General features: G+C 30.3%; 2 protein-coding genes across 2 annotated transcripts; one reads left to right on the top strand and one right to left on the bottom strand.

Moving 5' to 3' along the window:
• Window positions 1–4,256: 4,256 nt before the first annotated feature.
• LOC142533666 (putative peroxygenase 4) lies at window positions 4,257–6,100 on the bottom strand. The gene is made up of 5 exons (XM_075640510.1): window positions 6,007–6,100; window positions 5,407–5,492; window positions 4,841–4,935; window positions 4,624–4,749; window positions 4,257–4,436 (listed from the first exon to the last, which is right to left on the bottom strand). Exons 1-5 carry the CDS (start codon window positions 6,098–6,100, stop codon window positions 4,277–4,279), a joined length of 561 nt encoding a protein of 186 aa, XP_075496625.1. The 3' UTR covers window positions 4,257–4,276.
• A 13,071-nt stretch (window positions 6,101–19,171) lies between these two features.
• On the top strand, window positions 19,172–20,752 carry LOC142532260 (uncharacterized). Its single transcript, XM_075638579.1, has 5 exons — window positions 19,172–19,251; window positions 19,929–20,061; window positions 20,163–20,323; window positions 20,433–20,553; window positions 20,633–20,752. The coding sequence occupies exons 3-5, from the start codon at window positions 20,196–20,198 to the stop codon at window positions 20,750–20,752; spliced, it is 369 nt and encodes a 122-aa protein (XP_075494694.1). The 5' UTR covers window positions 19,172–19,251; window positions 19,929–20,061; window positions 20,163–20,195.
• Window positions 20,753–22,610: the final 1,858 nt, after the last annotated feature.

Below are 22,610 nucleotides of genomic sequence, written 5' to 3'. Positions count from 1 at the left end.
CTCTAATGTAAAATAATCTTTATTTTAATAATATTTTAAGATTTATTCGATTATAGCATTATAATTTATCTGTATACCAATGCAAGCTGCATAGATAAAGTCATTGAATATACAATAGGTACCATGAGGTCTGCGTGCAACGTAAGATCATGAAACTCATTAGGAAGTGCACCGTATATTTCAAACACGTTTCTAGTTGCATCAGCCGCCTAAAATAAGGATAAAGGTCGCTCGAGCTCGATGCTAGAATCTGTGATGTAAACGTCATGTTTCATTGGTAAAGGCATGGAGATGTCCATTCACATGGATGAGTGATCATATGATGATGCACTGAACAACCTTCCTTCGGACTGTTCAAGTGGTTCTCACTTATCGAGTGAAATAGTCCGCAGGTATGGTTATACACCATTAGTCCTTTGACTCGGGACAATGTAGGGGCTATACGTACTAGCAAGCACTTTATTCCATTTACCGACTCTATCGAGGGTCATCAGGTGGCGATGTTGGTGTAATTTTGAAATTCATAGTAGCAAATGCATTGTAGTCGGGGATTCACCGTTCGCCTATGGGTGAAGATATCTTATGTGATTTGATGAGTTAATAGTGCAAGGAGTCTCTGGCCAGAGCAAGAAATGTGCCTTAGGGAAAGGTGTTTTCCTAGTTGCACATATCATGACACTATTAGTACTCAAAGATAAATCACATTGTTGTCGAATTCATATGCAACTCTCGATCTACCAATGGTTACAGATTCGACCAAGATATATGTGTTGAAGGGACCGTAATGTACGCTAACCATGACTAAAGGTTTTTGCAGACATTATCAGTGATATCTAGGGGATCATGGGGCGATGCTACTAGACGCTCTTACCTTGATCCGATGGGTGTAATCAGAAATGAGTTATGACATTCTTGATCAAGGAGTTGATGAAAAAATGGGGTTAACTAGGGTAAACTCGAATAAGAATAAATGTTATTTTGAATCACATGGAGATGTGAACCTATGGCTAGTTGTATCCCTGAACCATTGAAGGTCACACTAGTATTGGATTATGTGTTCCCATTGAGATAGTCAAATTTCAAGAAGTTGGAATTTGGCGACTATAGTTTAATGGAGATCAAACAGCAAGCTTATAAAGGAGTTTATGAGCTGATTCCACATGATGGAAGAAGTGGAAGTTAGCATGATTGCTAAATAAGGAAGGAGAGTGTAATTGCCTGTTTTGTGAAGGAGTTCACTAAAACTTATAGATTCCCAATATTGTAAGTGAAAATTTTGACTTTCGAAATTTCGATTTTCATTATTTGAACAAGACTTGTATACTTGGTCGTCAATCGATGTTATAATGAGTTTGGAATAATTTATTTAGTGAGTTTAGAATTTACTAATTAAATGTTGATGCTAGTAGTGGTGACTACTAGCACGTAGAAATTCTCATAAATATTCTAGAGAAGTCTAGAATTAAATTAATCAAAGTGTTAATTTATAAATTAAATAATGATTATTTAATTTGATGTACATATACATGTGATATAAAATATATGTATATGGTAATATTATATCATGTATCATTAAAAGTTAATAATTACATTACATATTAATTATATGGGATTTTTAACATAATGATATATGTAAAGTCCTTGTGGGAGAATGACTCTTAGCTAATTGGATTAGGAATCTCACTCTATATATATATCATTAGGACTCATAATACATACCACAAGTTTTGCACAAAAACTCACAACAAAATCTCTCCTCCCTTAAATAAAAGTTACGACCACTTCATGAAAGTTGTGGGAATAAATTTTGGCCAAAAGCAAATTGGATTTGCTTAATTATTGATTAAGAATCAATAATTATTGGTTAATGATTGATTAAGAATCAATTAGCACAAAATCCATGATTATGAATCATGGAACTCGCGGCCATCCCATAAATTTGGGGAAAAATAATTCCGCCACTTTGTGTTCTTCCATGTCGCATCGTCGTCGCTACACCGTCTCCGGATTTTGAAAATTCGGAGGCTATAGTGTCAACACTAAATCGCTTGTGATTTCTATTGCAATCCAAGCGAGGAAAAAATATTCTGATCGTGGACCTAATTAGTTCGTAGAATTTACAAGAAGTGCGATCTTCGCTTAAAGACCGGAATAGTTTGGAGTCCAGCATTTAATACGCGAAGTTATAACTTTAAATACTATGTATGGCCGTTTTAAACACACGATGCCCAAGCAACGTCTTGAATGTCGAGACAAAAAAATTTTAAAACTTCCTGTAAGGTCCATGAAATTGAAATTTACGTAACTTGAATACATGCAATCTATGGTTTTATTTAAATAATTTGTTTATTGATTTTTATGTATTTAATGCATGGTTATGACATGAGTAGGGTTTCTAGTTGCATTTCGCGCTCGATCGAGGAACGGAGACCGGAGATTATCTGAAAAATTATTTTTATTACATAATTAATTTTAATTAATCAATATAAAGTGTTTTTAAGGGAGTTTCTCGAAAATGGACTTGGTGGGTAGTTTTACTCGCCGGATCGTATTTTTAATCGGTACCCAAATTTTAACGATTCAGATGACTTTTTGAGGACTCAGACGATATTTTCAAAAACGTACCAAAACGAAATATTTTTCGAGAATGTTTTTGGTCTTGATGGGTTTGTTTAGGGATTAATGGGATAAAAAAAACCCTTTTAAGCTATTTAATCATAATTAAGGACTCATTAGTGTATTATATTTTAAACTAAACATAATAAGCCAAACCCTAACCCTATTATATTGAAGTGGCCGCCTCTCCCTCATTCAATCAGCATCATTTTTGAAATATTACAACAACCACTTCGAGGTTCTCTCAAGCTTTCAAGAGAAAATTCCTTCCCTGCTCCCCCGGCGCTTCTCCGACGCGTTTTTCTTCAAGATTTTGGTCATAAAATCATTAAGGCAGGCCTGTATTTTTGTTTTCTTCTCATTCACACCATAATTATTCTGAAATATATGTAAATTCATGACAATTCTTTGATCTACCTTGTGCTCACGTTTTTGAAGAGGTTTGACATGAAATTTTGCATTTTTAAGCCTCATACTCACGTTTTCTTTGTATGGTTGCAAGGAGCTGCCGAGTTATTACTGTTAAGGGGCTATGTAAGGTAGTTTAATGCTGGAGTCACGAGTTGTCCTGATAGCAAGGAGGGCCGAGCGTTTATGTCATCCGGCTAGGGTCTTAGTTGGACTAGGGTAAGGAAATGAGAGACTCGGCCAAGGGGGAACTAAACCAGGTCATGGTGTGGTCTAGGAGTGTCCGAACCGAGGTCTAGGGGAGGTCCTTCATGGCTGGTCTTGGGCTAAGTGGAATTTGAGGGCAGCTAGTGTCGAACCTAGGGCACTTTCAGGAGTAGAGCGTTCAACCGGATGCATATGCTGTAGGTGCGAGGAGCTTGGTCTAGGAGGGAGTTCCTGGGCTTGGTCTTAGTCCTAGGGCATTGGGTTGGGGGCTGTACAAGCCGAATTTTAGGCTAGAATTGATAAAACACGGCTTGGCGCATTAGGGTTTGTATGAAGTTAAAAGTGCCGAAAATCGAGCAAATTTCATGGTATGGTCGAGAGGTTTAGGGGTCTGGTCTTGAGGGTTTTAACGAGTCAAATCACAGCCCTAGCATATAGAGCCTTAGTGTTGTCCCGGGTTGTAAGGACTATTAGTATACAATCATAACCACGGACTTATCCTGTCGATGATTGATAACCACTTAGAAGTTCGAGGGAGGGTAGTTCGGCATAATCATCATATTACTACCCATATGTGTGTTTGGACATCTCTATGTCCTTACGAAAAAATGTGGTACACAACATCACAGATGTTAATCTCGAGTTCAAGAGACCTTTATCCATGTTTTAGGCGGCTGAATCGACTAGGAACGAATTTAGATTATACATTGTTTACAAATGAGTTTCAACATCGAATTACGATTCATTTATATTAATAGCTTGAGTCGTGTCTGTAGATAATCTTGCAAGTCAAGTTCATTCGTTAAATTACATAATAAATACTCAACAACCAAAAGGCCCAGGTTTATCATTAAAAAAAAAACGTCAACGCGTCACAAATTAATTCAAAAATATATTAAAGACAAAAAAAGTTAATAAACTCGCACTTCTTCTTCCAATTAATTCACCAAATCAATAATTTATTGAAGCATAATAATAAAGAACACTTCCTTTTGGTAAGCATATTCAAGGTGATACGAATGACGATATTAATCATAAATTATAATTATTTTCGAATATTCTCTTCCTTTATCAACTCTTTGCCACGAGCCAATTTCTCAAACAAGCTCCCATCGCACGCTGCTCTGACCGTGTCCTTAGGCAGAAAACCATCTTTGTCCTTCCCGAGCTTGTATAATATTTTCCACTCAACGTATCCCGCGAGCCTACATTATTTAACATAGCATACAGACAATAAGTAATTTCATAAAATTATTATTTTCTTTTATAAATACTAAAAAAACCAAATATCTTATCGTTGACGACTTTCAGTCAATCATATATGAAATCGTATGACCACCGTTACTTTTTTAGAAACTTTATGGAACCGTAGAAATTAAAGAAGATATATACCATCCACCATAGTCCTTTGGCTGCCTGTTAGACTTGAGGAATCCTTCCAATTCATCCGAAGTTAATGCATCAGGACGGGTATGTGCATTGTTTGTAAATATCTCCTCAAACTTTGATTCAATAAACCTTCAAAAATTAAATTAAAATAATATAATTGATTAAAACATAATCTTTTATATTATACAAATATATAGATAAATTTAACTAGTATTTATACCTTCCATCCTTGTCAAAGAGACCGGAATCACTGCTATGTTTGGCAAAGTTGATGTTTTTAATCTCTATTGGGAAATCTTTGGAAAATGGTTTTCCCTGCATTCACATATTTATATGTAATAATAACTATTTATCGTAAAGAATATAAATATTTAGATATATTATTGAAATAACTATTTTTTGTATATAAAGCATACCATCTTCTCTCCAAAAAATATAGAGTAAAGTATAATAAAAATTAAAAAAAATGCAACATTTTGTGGGAAAAATTTAATTTTATTATTATTATTATCATACATCATAAAAATTCAGTATGCTTAAATTATACATTAAAGGAAAATTCGTATGCAAGTATCACATATAAAAAAATACTAGTATCAGTACATGAATTAGAATCTGTTCAAATGTTTATGTTCATAGGAGACATGCATGTTAGTTAGTCATTAACAAGAAAAATATTTATTGTATAAAATTATTTTAAAAATTTTATATACTTTTGAATTATATAAGTTGAATGACGTAAAGTCATAAACATTGAAATAATTAAAAATTAAAGGATTAAATTACAGGTCTTGTTTTTCCACTCAGACCAACGTTAATGAATATGGCAGCAATATAGGATAACAAAATCCCACTTCCAATTGCTTGAAAACCTGAAAAAATAAGAACATTCATTTATTTATTTAAAGACATATCTTAATTTATTTATATATAATTTTTTCAATAAAAATTGACCTCATATTATATATAGATAATTAAATTGATTTATGAATACATTAGTAATTTAAAGTATTTCTCATCAAAGTTTTTCATATTTTTCTCAACTAAATATTATAGATATGGTCAATAACTTTTTAATTCATAAAATAATATATTGTATCATACAGATTAATCGCCTGTGCAGTGATACTAGTTTTAATATATTAAAGAAAACTAACACTCGGTTTGGAAACTAGCTAGATAAAATTGTATCTAGATCTGAATTTACAATTTCATATTGTAAGTTTGATCTAACTTAATTTAAAAAGAAATTATTCACGAAAATCATTTACAATAAATTAACCTTGAAAAGTCTGTAAAAAAAAATAATAATAATAATATATAATTAATAAAACTAATTTCTGTAAAAAAATTATTTAAAATAAAAGAAATCGAGTAGAAATTAACCTTGAAAAGTCTCTGCGGGGTAAATAATCCCATCATGATTTTTATCAAAGAAAGAAACATGCCTCTGCAGAACATTCAGATCGGTATCCGCCATTGCTGCACTCATGACAAGAAATAAATTAAAACATACAATTAATAAAAAAAATGAAATAATAATAATAATAATAATAATAATAATAATATATAATTCAAGAAGAAGTCTACTTTTTCTTGTTTTTGTCAGTTTACTACACTTCGAAAATGAATTGGGATTTATAGAAAAATCGTGGAGTGGACGTCACAGATTTTAGGAATTAATCACGGGATTTCCTTTTGTGAGTATGGAGATATTTAGGAATATTATTTATGTTAACTACAATTTCTCCAAACTGTATTCTCTTCTAGAATTAATGTCTATCCTCGTGATTTCGTTACGTAATCTGCTCCTATAAATCTTTTACCAAATTTTGTTTTTTTACTATTTTATTAAGCGCAAGCATCTCTTATGATTAATCGGTGTCCTGTATGTTTTTCGTAGTTTGACTGGTTTTTCTTGTTTAAAAATAGTTGTAACAAGAATTATTATGTATGTTGACCTAATTTTGATTTTGATCCTTTAGTTCTTAAAATTATAATATGATAAAGAAAGAACCTGTATTTGAGAAGGCTTCTTCCTGTACCTACGAATTTCGTTGGACCCATAAATGATATATTGGAAGAATCGGTTGGGTTTTCCAATATCAATAGGTTGATTGTTTCGTTGTGTATCTTTCAAAAGGAAAAAAAGATACGTGAGAGTTGTTTCGTGAATCCGAAAAAAATTACTTGGGTTCTCCCAATAAATAAAAATTGTAGCATACATGAACTAACCGGAATTCGCGGTGGTTGAGGAACTAGATCGAAAAAAAGATGGATTCTAGTTGTAAAATATCTAATTTTGATGCTTTAATTATCTTTTTTTGCGGGAATGATTATGTTCGAACATATTAGCAATATTTGATGCTTTATCGGCTCTTCGAAACGAAAGAAGTAATATTTACATTTGACTAATTAAAGCACAAAAAAAAAATTTAATTAGGCAAACTTACATGACAAATTTTTTGCGCGTTTTTTCTGATTATAATATGAAATCATACATAATCGTACGCTAGTTTAGACTTTCTAAAGTTATTTTAAGATTAATTATTAAAAATATCATAATATGATATTTAACAGGTTTTTGAAATATATATAATATAACATATTAAATTGCATATGTTATATTCCGTAATTCTCCAAGGGGAAATTGTAGAAAAATTCTCAATCAGAAACTTGATTTGGTGTTCAGTACCTACATCAACAAATTTTAATTTGCAATCCAAAACTGTGCAGTTTCTGTACCAAATATAACATTCATCTCCAACCCATTTACTTCTAATCTTACACTAAAAAGTATATTTCTAGAATATTCTTTTTGTTTACTATTTATTTATACATTTAACAATATAATAAGGTATCAGATGCCATGGAAATAGTCTGGATAATAATTTAGCACTTTTATTCAAATGAATATTTTCGATTTTAAAGAAACTGTTCAAAACAGTTTAAATGAAGAATATGATTTACCTGAGAATTTAGATTTATTGAATAAATGGACTATTCCTAAGATAGATTCTAAAATGATATATAAGTTAGGAACTTTTGAAAAAATTGGTTTTAAACAAGTAGTTAAAACTACAGAATCTTCAGTACCTCTTCATGATAATGAGATGGTTATTAGATTGTTAAACAATAAAGATATTTTACCTTATAGGAAAAATTACAGATTCATGCATATAGGTTTAATTCAAATAGCTTTTAGACCTTTAACATTAGAAGGACTACCAGAAAGCTTCATAGCAGCTTTAAGAGATGGTAGAAATTTGAATTGGAAACAATCCCTTATGGGAATAATTCAATCTAGTCTGGCTCATGGTCCAGTATATTTTGATGTTTATCCAAATTTATCTTTATCTTTTTCTGATATTAATATATTAGATTCTTTAACATTAAATGTTAAAACTCGTGGTTATAATTATAGTCCTGGTACAGAAGTTATATGTATCTGTTATCGTATTTATTATAAACCATTATTTACACTGAATCCTATGTGTAAAAGAATAGATAAAAAATTAAATGAAATTATTCTTATAGAAACTAATTTTAATAGATCTAACATTATAACCCGTAGATCTATAAAATGGGAAGAAATTGAATTTCCAGAAAGCTGGATAATTGAACAAGCTGTTCCTAGAAATCCTATAATAAATAGAGATTTACAACAGGTTATACAAAATAATGAAGGATCTGTTCAAATACAGTTTAATAATGAACAAAGAAGATTATTGCCATCTTCTATCTATACTAGATCAAGATCCAGTCATTCTTTTATTTCGCCTTTAGATTATTTAGTGGATATTCCTCAAACTTCTAAAGCTTCTACTTCTCAGATAAGAGAAGATGTTGAGTCTCCTGTACAAGATACAGTAGATGAATTAATTATTAATCAGAATAATATTGTGCATAAAAGTAACTTTCAAAAAGTTAGAGAAACTGATACCGTTTCAGAAATGAATTTTAGTATTTAATGGATAGTAAATCTAAAATTGATTTTACTAAAGGATCTCTTGCTAGAGCAAGGATCAATGCAGAATTTTATTTACCCAAATGGAAATCTTTCAGAAATCGGTATTTTAAAAGTTTTTCTGAAGAAGAATTTGAGTATATTGTTTCGAAATTTTATACATATTGTGAAAACCAGAATAAATTAATTCATTTTGTTCCTTGGTTTTTTAAAACATTTATTATAGATTATATTTCTATTCTTGAAAGAAATTATAAACTTTCTTCTGGACAGATTCAAAAATCTGTTTATCCTACTCAACAATATTTTATTATAGAAAAGAATAATAAAATTTTAAATTTTACTGCTTTTTCTAAATTATTTGAAAATGATATGTTACAAATAACTGTTAAACATATTAATCAGATAATTGAAAAACAGAATTATACAAATTTGTATCTTACGATAATAGGAGAAGAGATAGTTTTTCTTAAGGATCGTATTGATAAAATAATTCTGGCCATTAATCAAATTAAACCAGATGTTCATATTCAAGAAGAAACTAATATTGTTTCTATTGCTACTTCTTCTATTCAATCCCCTCCAGATATAAAGGATTTTAAATTTAAATCTTCTGTTTCTGATATAGAAAAATTACTAGAAGAAAAATTTAGAAATCTTAATTTAAATACTCTTAATAAAGAGTTAGATAATAATGAGAATCATTCTGATGAAGAAATTAATAAAATTAAATGGGCAGATAGACCTAACCAAAATAAATATTATTATAATAGACCTACTCCCATGGACGTTCTTATTGAAGAACAAGAATATATATTTGCTAATAGTTATAATGGGAAAAGTATTTATGAATGGAATATTGATGGTTTTAGTGATAAACAAATTTATAATACTGCTCACAGAATGCTTATGTATAGTACTGTGTGTAAAACTTCTGGCAATACTGATAAAAATATCGCTAAGATGATTATATCAGGTTTTACTGGTCAACTTAAAGGTTGGTGGGATAATTATTTAAATCAATTCCAAAAAGAAGATATTATTAATTCTATAAAGATAGAGAATAATATTCAATCAGAAAATGTTGTATATTCATTAATAATGACTATGATTGAACATTTTACTGGTAAATTCACTTATGATAGTGAAAAGATTCGTACTTTATTAAGTAATCTAAAATGTAAAACACTTACTGATTTTAGATGGTATAAAGATACATTTTTATCTCGTATATATGAGATACCAGATTGTAATAATAGTTTCTGGAAAGCTAAATTTATAGATGGTTTACCTTTTCTATTTGCTGAAAGAATTAGAAAAGTATTAAGAAAAGATGAGATTAATATTCCATATGATAATTATACTTATGGAAATTTAATTAATACTTGCATTAAAGAGAGTTTAGCTCTCTGTAATGAATTAAAATTAAATAATCAAATTAAAAGACAGAATTTACTTGAGAAAAAATAATTAGGTAAATTTTGTGATCAATTTGGTATGGACTTACCTAATAAAGGTAAGAAGAAAATTAAAGAAAAAGATGAAAAATTTTATAGAAAGAAAAGACATTTGTCTGATAGACAAAGAGATAAAAAGAAGAAAAGAAAAGAAAGCCGTGATTTACGGAAAGAAGAAAAATATAAAAATAAAATTAATAATTTAGATATAGATGATAATCTAAGAGAAACATTATTTAAAATAATAATGGATTCAAATAATAATTCTGACAGTGAAACTGAGAATTCTTCAGAATCTTATATTTCAGAAGAAATAATAGATAGTGAATCAGATATTTCTGATGATTTAAATGAATGTAATAATTGTATACAAGGAAAATCTTGTTTAAATCATATAGAAGATAAAAATGATGAATTTTATAAACTAATGTCTCAATTCAATGATTTAAATATTAATGTGTTAACTAACAATAATATTTTAGAATTTCTTAAAATGATTAAGGATCCAGTATTAAAATCCACAATTATTGATCAAATGAAGAATACTGCTTCAACTAGCAATAATAATAATAATATTCTTGTTAAACAAGAACAAGCTTACTCTATGAAAGAAGTTAAAAATCTTCTTCAACAGAAATATAGTAAACAAAATCCAGTTACTATACAGGATTTAGTTAAAGAAATAGAAAATCTTAAAGAACAAGTAAAAATTTTACAACACAATAATAATAGTTTAAATTATCGTGTTTCAATCATTGAAACTAATAATAATAATTCAGTTAATAATTCTGATAGTTTTGATAATCTACAAGATATTTCTTTTCCTGATCCAGATAAAAAATATTTATCTGTTTTAAGCATGATTATATCTCAAAAATGATATACCAATATAACTTTATTAATTGAAAATTCTTATAAAAAGAATTTCATTGCTATGATTGATAGTGGTGCAGACTTAAATGTTATACAGGAAGGATTAATTCCTACGAAATATTTTCATAAAACTACTCATTCTGTCTCTCATGCAGGAGGAGAACCATTAGAAATAAATTATAAATTACCAAAAGTTTATATTTGCAAAGATAAAAACTGTATTCAAACCAGTTTTTTATTAGCAAAAGATATTTCTAGCCAACTTATACTTGGTCTTCCTTTTATTTATCAAATTTATCCTTTAACTTATGTTGATGAAACAGGTATTATAGGAACTTTCCAAGGTAATCCTATTTCCTTTAAGTTCATAACTAAACCTGTTCATAGAATTCTTAATGAATTACAAGAAAAGATTGATAGAAAAACTTTTCAGATTAATTCTTTAAAAGAAGAAGTTAATATATTAACTATAGATGATAAATTACAAAATCCTAAATTACAGGAAAAAATTAAACTTATTTATAATAAGTTTTCATTAGAAATATGTAATGATCTTCCTAATGCTTTTTGGAATAGAAAGAAGCATATTATATCTCTTCCATATGAAGAGAATTTTGATAAAAAAAATATTCCTACCAAGGCTCGTCCTTGTCAAATGAAATCTGAATATTTAGAATTATGTAATAATGAAATTCATTCTTTATTAGAAAAAAGTTTGATAAAGCCTTCTCAATCTCCTTGGTCATGTACTGCTTTTTATGTTAATAAACATTCTGAACAGGAAAGAGGTGTTCCAAGATTAGTCATAAATTATAAAACTCTTAATAAGGTTTTAAAATGGATTAGACATCATATTCCTAATAAAAAAGATTTATTAGATAGACTTGTAAATGCTATCATATTTTCAAAATTTGATTTAAAATCAGGATTTTGGCAGATTCAGGTAAAAGAATCTGATAGATATAAAACTGCTTTTAATGTTCCAATAGGACATTATGAATGGACAGTAATGCCATTTGGCCTTAAAAATGCCCCTTCTGAATTTCAACAAATTATGAATGATATTTTTTATAATTACAGCAATTTTATAATTGTTTATATTGATGATATCTTAGTATTTTCTAATGATATTGAAATACATTTTAAACATTTAAATATGTTTAAAAATATTGTTATTCAAAATGGACTTGTCATCTCAAAATCTAAAATGATTTTATTTCAAACCAATATTAGATTTCTCGGTCATATGATTGAGAAAGAAAAAATAATTCCTATACAGAGAAGTATAGAATTTGGTTCAAAATTTCCTGATATTATAACTAATAAAACTCAGTTACAGAGATTTTTAGGAAGTTTAAATTATATTTCTCTCTATATTAAAAATCTTACTAAAGATTCTGCTATCTTATATGATAGGTTAAAGAAAAATCCTTTACCTTGGTCTGAAAGACATACAATAGCTGTTAAGAATATTAAGGAAAAGGTTAAAAATCTTCCTTGTCTTATGCTTGTTAATCCCCAATGGGATAAAATAGTTGAAAGTGATGCCTCAGATATAGGTTTTGGAGGAATCTTAAAACAGAAAGATCCTCAAAATAAACAAGAATATCTTATTAGATTTTATTCTGGGAAATGGAATAATGCCCAGAAAAATTACTCCACAGTAGCAAAAAAAATTTTAGCTATTGTCAGATGTATTTTGAAATTTCAAGATGATTTATATAATCAAAAGTTTATTATAAAAACTGACTGTAAATCTGCAAAATTTATGTTTAATAAAGATTTTAAACATGATGTTTCTAAACAAATGTTTGCAAGATGGCAGGCTCATTTAGCTCCTTTTGATTTTGAAATAATTTATAAAAAAGGTGAAGATAATCACTTACCAGATTTCTTAACTCGAGAATATTTATCCTAATGTTTTTATCTACAGATATGTATTCCCGAGGAGGAAGAGGAGAGTCCTCTTATAGAGGGCGAGGTGGTAGGGGAAAACCCCCTAATATCATTGCACAGCATGGTAAATAGAGGCTTATAGCCCAGAACTTATCCAGTTCATCAGCCAGTAATACTGAGCAAAATAATGAGTTATACAATGAATTTCAAGAATTCTTGAAACAAAAGCAGAGAAGTAATACAGATTCTCAATCTTCAGCATCATATGCTAATATTATCAAAGAGGATGATAATGATTCAGCTCTATATACAGAGACAAAACATCGAGAATTGATTCTTCTTATAGAAGAAAGAGATACCCAATGGGAAAAAACTCCATGGACTATAATGGAAAGATATTTAAACAATACATCATATGTATATGGTTCTTATAAGCAAAGAGGATTTTATGAAAATCTTCTGATATCTACAAAAAGTGTTGACATAACTCACTTTTTCAGTAATACTCAGCAGAAAAGAAGTTATAACTTTTCAAAGTTTATCATCAAGAAGATCATATCTATTGAAGAATGGGGTATATCTCCATTAGTTGAAAAAAAATTTATTCTGAAAATCATAAAATGAGTTTTAAATTCAATTTTTGGGATTATATTGAAAGTTTTAATAAAACCTTATTTTATGAAAATGAAAAAAGAAAACATACTTGGTTTTTAAAAATTTGTGAAAATGTTTTTCATTATCCAGTTCTAAATTGGTTTTTAATATGGTGGAAGATATTTGGTCCATCCGCAAAGATTTTGCCAGAGATTTTTATAAAACCCATGAATACTTGGTTAAATGTTTCTCCAAGTATTAAAAATTCATTTTCTGAACATTGGATTGATGGAAAGACTCTATGTCTATTTTTCATGAAATTTGGAATCCCATGGATCTGGAGATGGCAGCCAGAATTCGGTTACACTGATGAAGGCATCCCTTGCATATGGAGGGTTAGTTCCACAAAATTTTGGGACAAATTATTAAGAGATGATCCAGAAACTGGAAAACCATATGGTTATGAAACTCTTCATCAAATGGAAGAAAAAATTTCTTTATATCAGAAAGAAATTAATAATCAACAAGAAAAGGAAAAAGCCTCTATGAGTCCTTTCAAGATTCTTACTCAGAAATATTCTGAAATATATTCAAAAGAAAAAATGATCGAGATCTATATTGAAGAAATGAAAAAAGATTTTTTCCAGAATATTGGAGGTGCTGATTCAAAATCAGATAAATCTATGGCGTCCGAATCTAGTGAAAATCAATTTATTCATCTTATGAAGATGCAGGATGCTCAAGACCCTGAGGATGATATTCCTCAATTTTCTCAGATAGATGACATTTTTGAGAATTTGAAAAATTCTTTAAAAGACAATATTAAAGATGATTAAAATCGTCATAAAAAAAATTTGCAGCTGGTGCAGTTGGTGGAATATCACATCATGGCATATCGGGTGGAATATCATATCACTGTAGACTTTTTTACTACTATTTACATTAATAATGCATTGTATTATTTACTTTAATAAAGTATTGTACTGTTTTTATTTTAGATGGAATCCGGGGTTTCATGTCCGGCTCTTCTATCTATTTATAGGTTCATTCTGTGTCTTTAGGAGGACACGGTTGAGTTTGCTCCCCTCTCATTTCTCTCTTGTAAAAACCCTTCTGAATTATATCAATAAAAGTTTGAAGTTCTGGTAAAAAATTTGTAAGTTCTTACTATTTTTATTTTCTGTTTTTATTTACTGTTTTAAATTTTTATATTTCATTAGTTGAGCTTGTATGACAGGCTAAAGCATTCGTGCTAAATTATTACCTTACTATGACATGATCTATATTTATTTGTTCTTGAGATCAGATTGAGATAATAAAAGATCTATTTAAATTTTTGGAATTTAATGTAATATAAGTGTCTTTGGTTAGAACATAAGGTAAAAAGATGAACCAGGAAATGGTAAACACAAGGTTCGAGTTTAACCAGGAAAAATAAATTCATATTGTAGCCCTTTAGCCTGCTTAGCCGAGAGATGGCGTTTAAGGCGTTCATGGGTGATTTTTATGAATTTATGATTCTGAGGTGGACCTCGGTAAAATCCTCTGTTGTTTAATTTCTTTGGTATATCTTTTATAAATCCTTTTATGTTTTGCAAAAGTTCCAAATATGAATCTTATATTCATTGTTATTCTGAGATTTAAATTTTTCATTTTCTTAGCTCATTCAGAGTTGAATATGGTATATAGGCTGGAAACCAATAACCTCCATGTGTGCGAAAGCCACTAAGAAAAGTTTGGTAAAACAAAGCCACATATCAGATTCCTCATTCTGATCCCAAGTCTCAGATATAAATAATATTTATAATTAATATTTATAATTTTTAATATTAATATTTATAATTTTAAAAAAAAATAGAGCTCTGCGCCAAATTCGCGCAAAGCTCCCCTCTGCGCCCAATTTGGCGCAGAGGAAAAAGGGGGCGTTGAAGAACAACTTTTGCACCAAAATGACGCAAGGGTTGGAAATACCCTTTATTTTACATTTTCTGATGGACTTATTTCCACATTTTTCCATGTAATTAATCATTCTCCCACCCTTCCCATCTGCACTCCTTCCCCTTACCTCCCACAACATCCCCTTTTAACTTACCCCTCCTCCTTCTGTGAACAATCACACTTTTTTCTTTATTTTTCCGAATAACGCACGTTTCTTCTTCTCTCAACTTGGGAACCCACACGAAAAAACCCACGACAAAAGAACAAACCCACTTGCAACTGGGAGGACGAGCCGAAGCAAAACATGAGACGAAGGCAATGAGTTTTTTCTCCAATTTACTATATTTTCGTTCGATTTCTTTATTTTCTCTGGTTTGTGCTGTATTTTTTTTTTTTGTTTCTTGTTGATTTATGGTAGTTTTTCAATTTTATTATTTATTCTTCTTGTTGTGTTGGATTCTCTTCATATTTGCAAGTTTATGTGTGATTTTCTATAACATGTCCAAAATTAGTTACATAATTTGGATATTTGAGCATAAATACCAAGGAGCACTGAAGTATTGGTTTAAAATTATATGCACATTTATTGAGTGAGAGGTAAGAAAACAAGACGATTTCGGTGTCTTTCATAATTTTATGCTCAAATATCCAATTTATGTACCTAATTTCGGACATTTGACACTGTAATTGTGATATAATATACCCAAATTAGAACATTTTGTGCCTATAATAATATAGGTAGTGCTCTCTTTTTTATAGTTAAAAATCGTGTTAAGAAGTTGTTCGCATTCATCTCTTATTCATTAAGTATTGACATGAGTTTGGATCGAGATGATTTAGGTGTGACTCCGAATTTATACTCAAAATTTATTCAAGTTCATACAAATAATAACTCAATTGCGATATATTATGCTCGAATTAGCATAATTTGCGTCGATAAGTGTTCACTAGATAAAAATCATTGTAAGAAGTGAATTTCCAAGCTCTTACTCATTACTTGGACAAATGAGTGTAGGAGAACAAGGCGGTGGTTTCCCTCCCGGATTATGCCTATATTCGCACATTTTATCCCAAATCAAGTTTTATTTATATCGGAAATGAGTTAATTTATGAACATAATAAGAAATTGTGTTAATATTTAAGTTGTTAATGATTTATGTTTGATTGATAAAAATCATGCCAATCAATCTGATTCAAACAAGAAAAAAGCACTATTATCCAAAACAAACATTAGTTAGTCGAGCTAAATAGGAAAAAGTTCATGTAGTCGTCAAGATAAATCTGTAAAAGGTACAAATTAATATGATCCAAACACCAATACATTTCTTCAACCAAAATGGATTCATCCCCAATTTGAATATAATGAAATCTTCATGACTTTCTACCAAACACTCTATTATTGTGAAATAAAATGGTTTTCGACGATACGTGCTCTAACACTATTCATTGTGCAACTTTTTCGTACGTCCACGCTCCATCGTCATCACGAGCATAGTACTCCGCCCATAAAAACATGTAAACATCACAATCCATATCTCCACCTTGTTGTCGACACAAAACTCGATTAACATCTTCTCCCATGTTGTAATCGAACATAATCCTCATGTAGCCAACTAATAAATTTGCCTAGGAAAAATGGCAACCATCATTTAAATATTAACAAAACATACTTGTAATTTAATGAACATTTAAATATTTAACTTACATAAACTCTTGCGGTTCCAAGTGCGGTAATGACACGTTCTTAAAAAATTCACACTTCAAAAGTCGAACAAATAATATGTATAAAAATCTAATTAAAATAGTTGGTAAGAAAGATAATTTAGGGACTTCATATGATCAAAAGATTAATTTAACACATTTATTTAACTAAAAGTCAAAATTCATTTTACTACTTTCTGATACGCTTTTTACGAAAATTCTTTAAAGTAAACAAGCAAGCACACATCGGAAAAAACCATCAATAATTCGAAGACAAACTGGCACAGTTCGAAAAAAAAACAAGCAAGAATCGACGAAACCAACATAAATCGAGGAGAAACCAGCTACAAATAAAATCCAACACGAATCGAATATATAAACTACAACAAAAACAAAACAAAAGTAAGACTAAAAATACAACAACAATGTGAAAGTGTAGAAATTGATTGCGGCCACTATACATGTAAATGTGAGAAATACAATTGACTCAACAGTGGATGCTCATTAAATTAGTGAAATTTTTTTTTTCAAAAATATCATCAGTGATCATTTCATAATAACATAAATTGTCCATTCTACAGTCTGAGTTTGGACTTCATTCTCAACCCCAAAAAGTCGTCTGAATTCATTGTACAACCAATGGAACAAAAATTGTGACAAATCGAACAAAGAATAATATACACAAATAAAAATACAGTGACAAATCGACAATATAAATTCAAATAACAGAGATAACAAAATAGAAATATGACCAACATTAACTATACTACTTTTCTATTGACATTTTAGGAAAATCCCTCTAAATTGAAAATACCAGCAGAAAATCAAGAACAGAGACAACAAACTTCTGATTTACTTATTCAGAAAAATAAACTAGTTTACAAATGAAGCAGTTCCTAACCTTCTAACTGTACAAGCATAAGAATAAAGTATATAATGCAAAAAAAAAAAAAAAATACACTTCTACAGAATATATCCACACAATCCATCACAATCGCAAAAATAATTGAAGAAATCGAACCAAAATATCTTTACTTTCAAATATTTGCTTCTTTCCCAAAGTTAACTGTTAGAATATCAGTATTGACAGACTTTTCTACTCTCTCCTTGGCATGTTCAGATCTATAGAAGAAAAATGTACTACACTTGGAAAGCTGGAACTAGAGACTCAAAGCTGGTTTGTCAAAGTCTTGGTTGTAGAAAAAAACGTCAATTCGGTTCTTGAGATGGGGAAGGCAACAAAGACTTGTTTTTGTTGACAAAGAGGTTAATTTATTCATTTTTTTAGCATTAATATTACCATTTCACATTGTTTTACTTACATCATTAGTATGAACAGAATGAAAGAACGCAAAGAATCATTTACGAGCAAGATGTTGACCAGTTAGACAAGTTACTGGAGCTGTACAACACTTATTATGTGGGGAATGCAAAGATCAGAGAATTAACGTGAAACACCCCAATTCTAGGAACTTCAACGCATCAAATGATCCTTAGCCGAAGCACTTACATCAGACGTGCAGAGGAACATAAGTGTATATCAATTGACCACATTTACCAGCTTACTCCTTTTGTAGAGAGTTTCCTGAACTGGCAGATGTACCAACTAAGCAAATCAGTTGAGTATTTCAGCAACCTATTTTCCTATGTGTCCCTAACATATGATATACTTTTTCTTAATTTATTGACAAGGTTTTTTCCCAGATTTGCTATGCAGTGTTATACATGTATTCCCACCATGGTTTGTTGAAAGAACTAAAAGAATTTACAAGATTTGTGATCATCAACGAAGAGTAAACTATTTAATTCTGATCCCGGACTTTGAATTACTGTAATTTAATGTTTTTTTCGCTTATATTAAATGTAAAAGTACAGTTTCATTACGTATACATGCGAAGAGCTTTGATCCTTACATTATGGGAAGAATTTTTGCAAACTGAGGCACCTTATTTGACAAAGAATGTTCACAACATGCCTATAGTTTTAGGGATATGTCTTTCTATAAACACTTTCTACGGTTAAAACATTATTTTATGCTCAAGTTTTTGTAAAATAGGCTGATTCTATATTACAGTGCATTGTATCTAACTAAAAACATTTTTATTTAACAAAATATTCTGTTGTAAAGTTATCCATCGGCACGATACCAAGTAGTACTATTTTGTTTGATCCTCCAATCCCACAGGATGAAGACTTGCGTTTGTGGTAATTCAGAACCTCACTTTTTATTCTTTCGTTCTAAACTTCTGAACTTTTTCTTCTTTCCTACATTCAATCTATTAATTCCAGTTTTTTTTTAGCTCAATGATGTTCAACCATTTTATTACCTCCAACTTTCCTTTCATCTTCGCCACTCATTAACGCAAAATTCTCCTACTTTTTATAAATATACTATAGTTATCTATTCCTATACTACCTTTTAGCAATACTAACAACGAGGAAACTTTTTGATTTATTATTATCTACGACTAACTTTATGCACAACATATTTTACACTATTATGACTTTCAAACTGCAGATATTAGTTTACTAAAATATAAAAACAACTTTTCCAGAGTTTTATGTTCTCTTCTCCCACAATCTTAGCATTGTCGCAACTTATATTTGCTCAGCCTACTCTTACTCTACTTTGAATATCATCAAACCAAAGTAGCTGCAATTTAATCTAACTTTTTTATTTGGTAAACTTTTTCCTACTTATTCAGCATTTTATAGGATACAAAAGGATAAATCATATTTGTACAACAAAAAGTATCGTTGTTCGACATGAGTGTGGCTTGCTTTTACTAAAATTCCAGCTCTTTATTAATGTATTTTCTTCATGCCTGAGGGAATCTTAATATCGTGGACTGTTTGTCACTCACATACAACCTTTTTTTTAGGGTAAAAGCTAACAGACAATATGCAGACACTGTTATTTCTGAGAAATTGAACGAGAAAGCATACCAAAGCGTTGATAAGCCGTTTAATTTCCAGATTCGCAGGATCAGCCAAATCCTTAGCTTAGCCGAAACAGTAACTGCGCTTTTATCCGTATATTCTTTTAAATTTCTTTAAATTCCAAGAATTATTAAATTCCAAGAATTAATGCTAATACAAAAACATTTCATTCAGAGCTTAAATCTTTCTGGGTAAAAGCTGGGCATAAAATGTCAGATTCACAGCACTGTTTGTACTTTTTATCATGTCCAAGTTGTACCAAGTCTTGTGGAGCTGCGTACGGATACAAATTCGCTTGCTTTTACTGCAACAATACTTTCCCAGGCCCAATACTGCTGTATGTTACCCATGTACCCTGAAAACCTAAACCATTAACGTGCCTAATGCCTATTACTTTCACTACAACTTATCACTTACTTACATTGTGCCTTATTATATCTGTATAGATTACGCTTCCAGGCAGAATTATCTGACGGGACTGGAAACTTGACTGTATATGTGGAACACCGGGAAGCACAAATGTTATTAGGCATGACAGACGAAGAGCTCGTTGAAGCAGCCCAAGAGGTATATTCAGTTGCAAACATTTCAATTCAATAAATGACGCATACAATCTTTTAACTTTTGTTTTCCTTATCTAAAAGAGGGAAAAGATTTTAGTCCCAACTCCATTAATGAAAATTCAAAGATTGTCAATTTCTTTTCCAAGTTAGGACATCAAGGAATGAAACAAGAGGGAGAATATTCGTGTGAAATACAGTCATAGCTTGTCTTCCATCAGATGAATCATCGTCAGTGTCGCGCAGTTTTGAGGAAAAGAACTTGCCTTCACACGTTCAAAAAGAGTTGCTGACCAGCATACCCATGCCCGAATCTCAGGCAAGCACTTCAACCACATAGAAAGCGCATAATCCAGCAGCTATGGCTGAGCATCAAATCAGTTCAGGCACCAAAGAAGCTTCGACTTCGGAAGAGATATAACACAGAAAAGCCCAAAGCATGCTTAAAATGACTAAGGTACACACATTGTGTAAACTTTTAAAATTTCTTTGTTGGTAATTTCTTAAATATGTTATTATCTAAATGATTTACATGTCCAGGCTTTTCTGAAACATATACACTGGAATGAATAAAAAAATGGGTTTCTATATAAAATATATCTACTACTTACCTTATTATAAACACATCGTCACCGAATATTGTGGCAGTACTATGTTTTCTCATGGTGTAGCTTACTGAATCATCTTTCTTTTTTTCATGTTCACTGACGTAAGGCCTCATAAGTTCAATTGTTATCTGATTATATTAACTGGAGATTTTGTGGATATTTAAGCTAGGTTTTCCAGATTAACACTAGGTATGCTGAATCAGGTGCTGCTAAACTAAAAAAAGCTCATAACCCACTGGTAGCTTGAACGCATTCTTAAAAAGTTTATGTATAATTTAGGAAAATCAAATGAACTAGAATTTTTTATGATGTAGGTTGCGTTACAGTAATACGATATCAAAAAAAAAAAAAAATTGGAGTGTTTTTTTTTACATTGAAATATCTCTGTGAGGAGTAGGAACAAAGCCCATTCCTAAATATTTAATCTATACGTGCATTTACATCTAAAAGAATGTAAAACTAACAATAGGATAAAAAAACATAGGTACATATCTTTACGAACAAGGTTCCCACACTCTACAAAGCAGGCATGTAAGAAAAATTATGAAGTGGCCGTGAATTTTAAATGTCTGCCTCCAAATTATTTTCGACATATTTATTTGCTTGAAACTTAAAATAAGAAGTATGGCTTTTCGTTTAGGCAAATATTCCTTTTTTTGTTTTTTATTTACTACTAACTTCTTGTCAGCCATTGTGTTCTGCTTACCTACTTTCTCACATGGTTTGTTCACCTCCAAAAATCAACATCCAGTCACCTATGTTACAAGCCTATATATGAGTTGCACTACATGCTTCACATTTTGCAGCTTGCTACATCTTCTACACATTTTTGCTTTTTAATTTTTCTTTAATCCTTTTAAAACCAGCTACGAATATTGATTTACAAGATGTTGTATGACGGTGCCTATTTCATTTAAGGAAAAAATATATATAACCACAGTATTTTTTTTGCTTGTTCTCTGGTCCTTTCTCTTGTAGATTAGAGAAAATTCATCTAAAATAGTTAACCAAACCAGGACTGCTCATTTTAAAATTCATTTAGTGCTACGAATCATTCAGTTAATCTTGTTCAAATTCCAGTCGCTTTTAATGTCTCTGTCACCTATATTTAGGAGTCAGCACAACAAATTAAACCAATTGCTACAGTTTTTCCTACTTCAAAATACGTATATTGATTTATCGATAGAAGATGTCTTTCGCTGTTTTTCTGGAGCATTACTAGGCTGCCAAAACAACCTACTTTTTTCCAAATTTATTCGATAATATTTAGTAGATTGTGTATTGGATCCAATAGTATTAACATTTATCTTTTCAGCTATAAGCAATAATTTCTGCTTACTGATTAGAATAAAAGAGGTAAATGTTTTGATTTGTTTTATTTGCGTTAGCTGTTTGCGTTGCAATGAATTGAGGTAATATTATTGGATATTCTCATTGTTTATCTTTACATTTGCTT

The sequence above is a fragment of the Primulina tabacum genome, chromosome 18 (assembly GCF_025594145.1).
Source record: "Primulina tabacum isolate GXHZ01 chromosome 18, ASM2559414v2, whole genome shotgun sequence".
NCBI classification, from domain to species: Eukaryota; Viridiplantae; Streptophyta; class Magnoliopsida; order Lamiales; family Gesneriaceae; genus Primulina; species Primulina tabacum.
This window is presented reverse-complemented; position numbering and strand designations above follow the sequence as displayed.

What these genes read in the sequence shown, in the direction of transcription:
- LOC142533666 (XM_075640510.1), bottom strand. Translation starts at nt 6,100, where the DNA reads ATGGCGGATACCGATCTGAATGTTCTGCAGAGGCATGTTTCTTTCTTT. An exon ending in CTCTTTGACAAGGATGGAAG is followed by an intron (nt 4,750 to 4,840) that starts GTATAAATACTA and finishes TAATTTTTGAAG; the next exon opens with GTTTATTGAATCAAAGTTTG. An exon ending in CCAAAGGACTATGGTGGATG is followed by an intron (nt 4,437 to 4,623) that starts GTATATATCTTC and finishes TAAATAATGTAG; the next exon opens with GCTCGCGGGATACGTTGAGT.
- LOC142532260 (XM_075638579.1), top strand. Translation starts at nt 20,196, where the DNA reads ATGTCAGATTCACAGCACTGTTTGTACTTTTTATCATGTCCAAGTTGT. An exon ending in TTCCCAGGCCCAATACTGCT is followed by an intron (nt 20,324 to 20,432) that starts GTATGTTACCCA and finishes ATATCTGTATAG; the next exon opens with ATTACGCTTCCAGGCAGAAT. An exon ending in TCGTTGAAGCAGCCCAAGAG is followed by an intron (nt 20,554 to 20,632) that starts GTATATTCAGTT and finishes TATCTAAAAGAG; the next exon opens with GGAAAAGATTTTAGTCCCAA.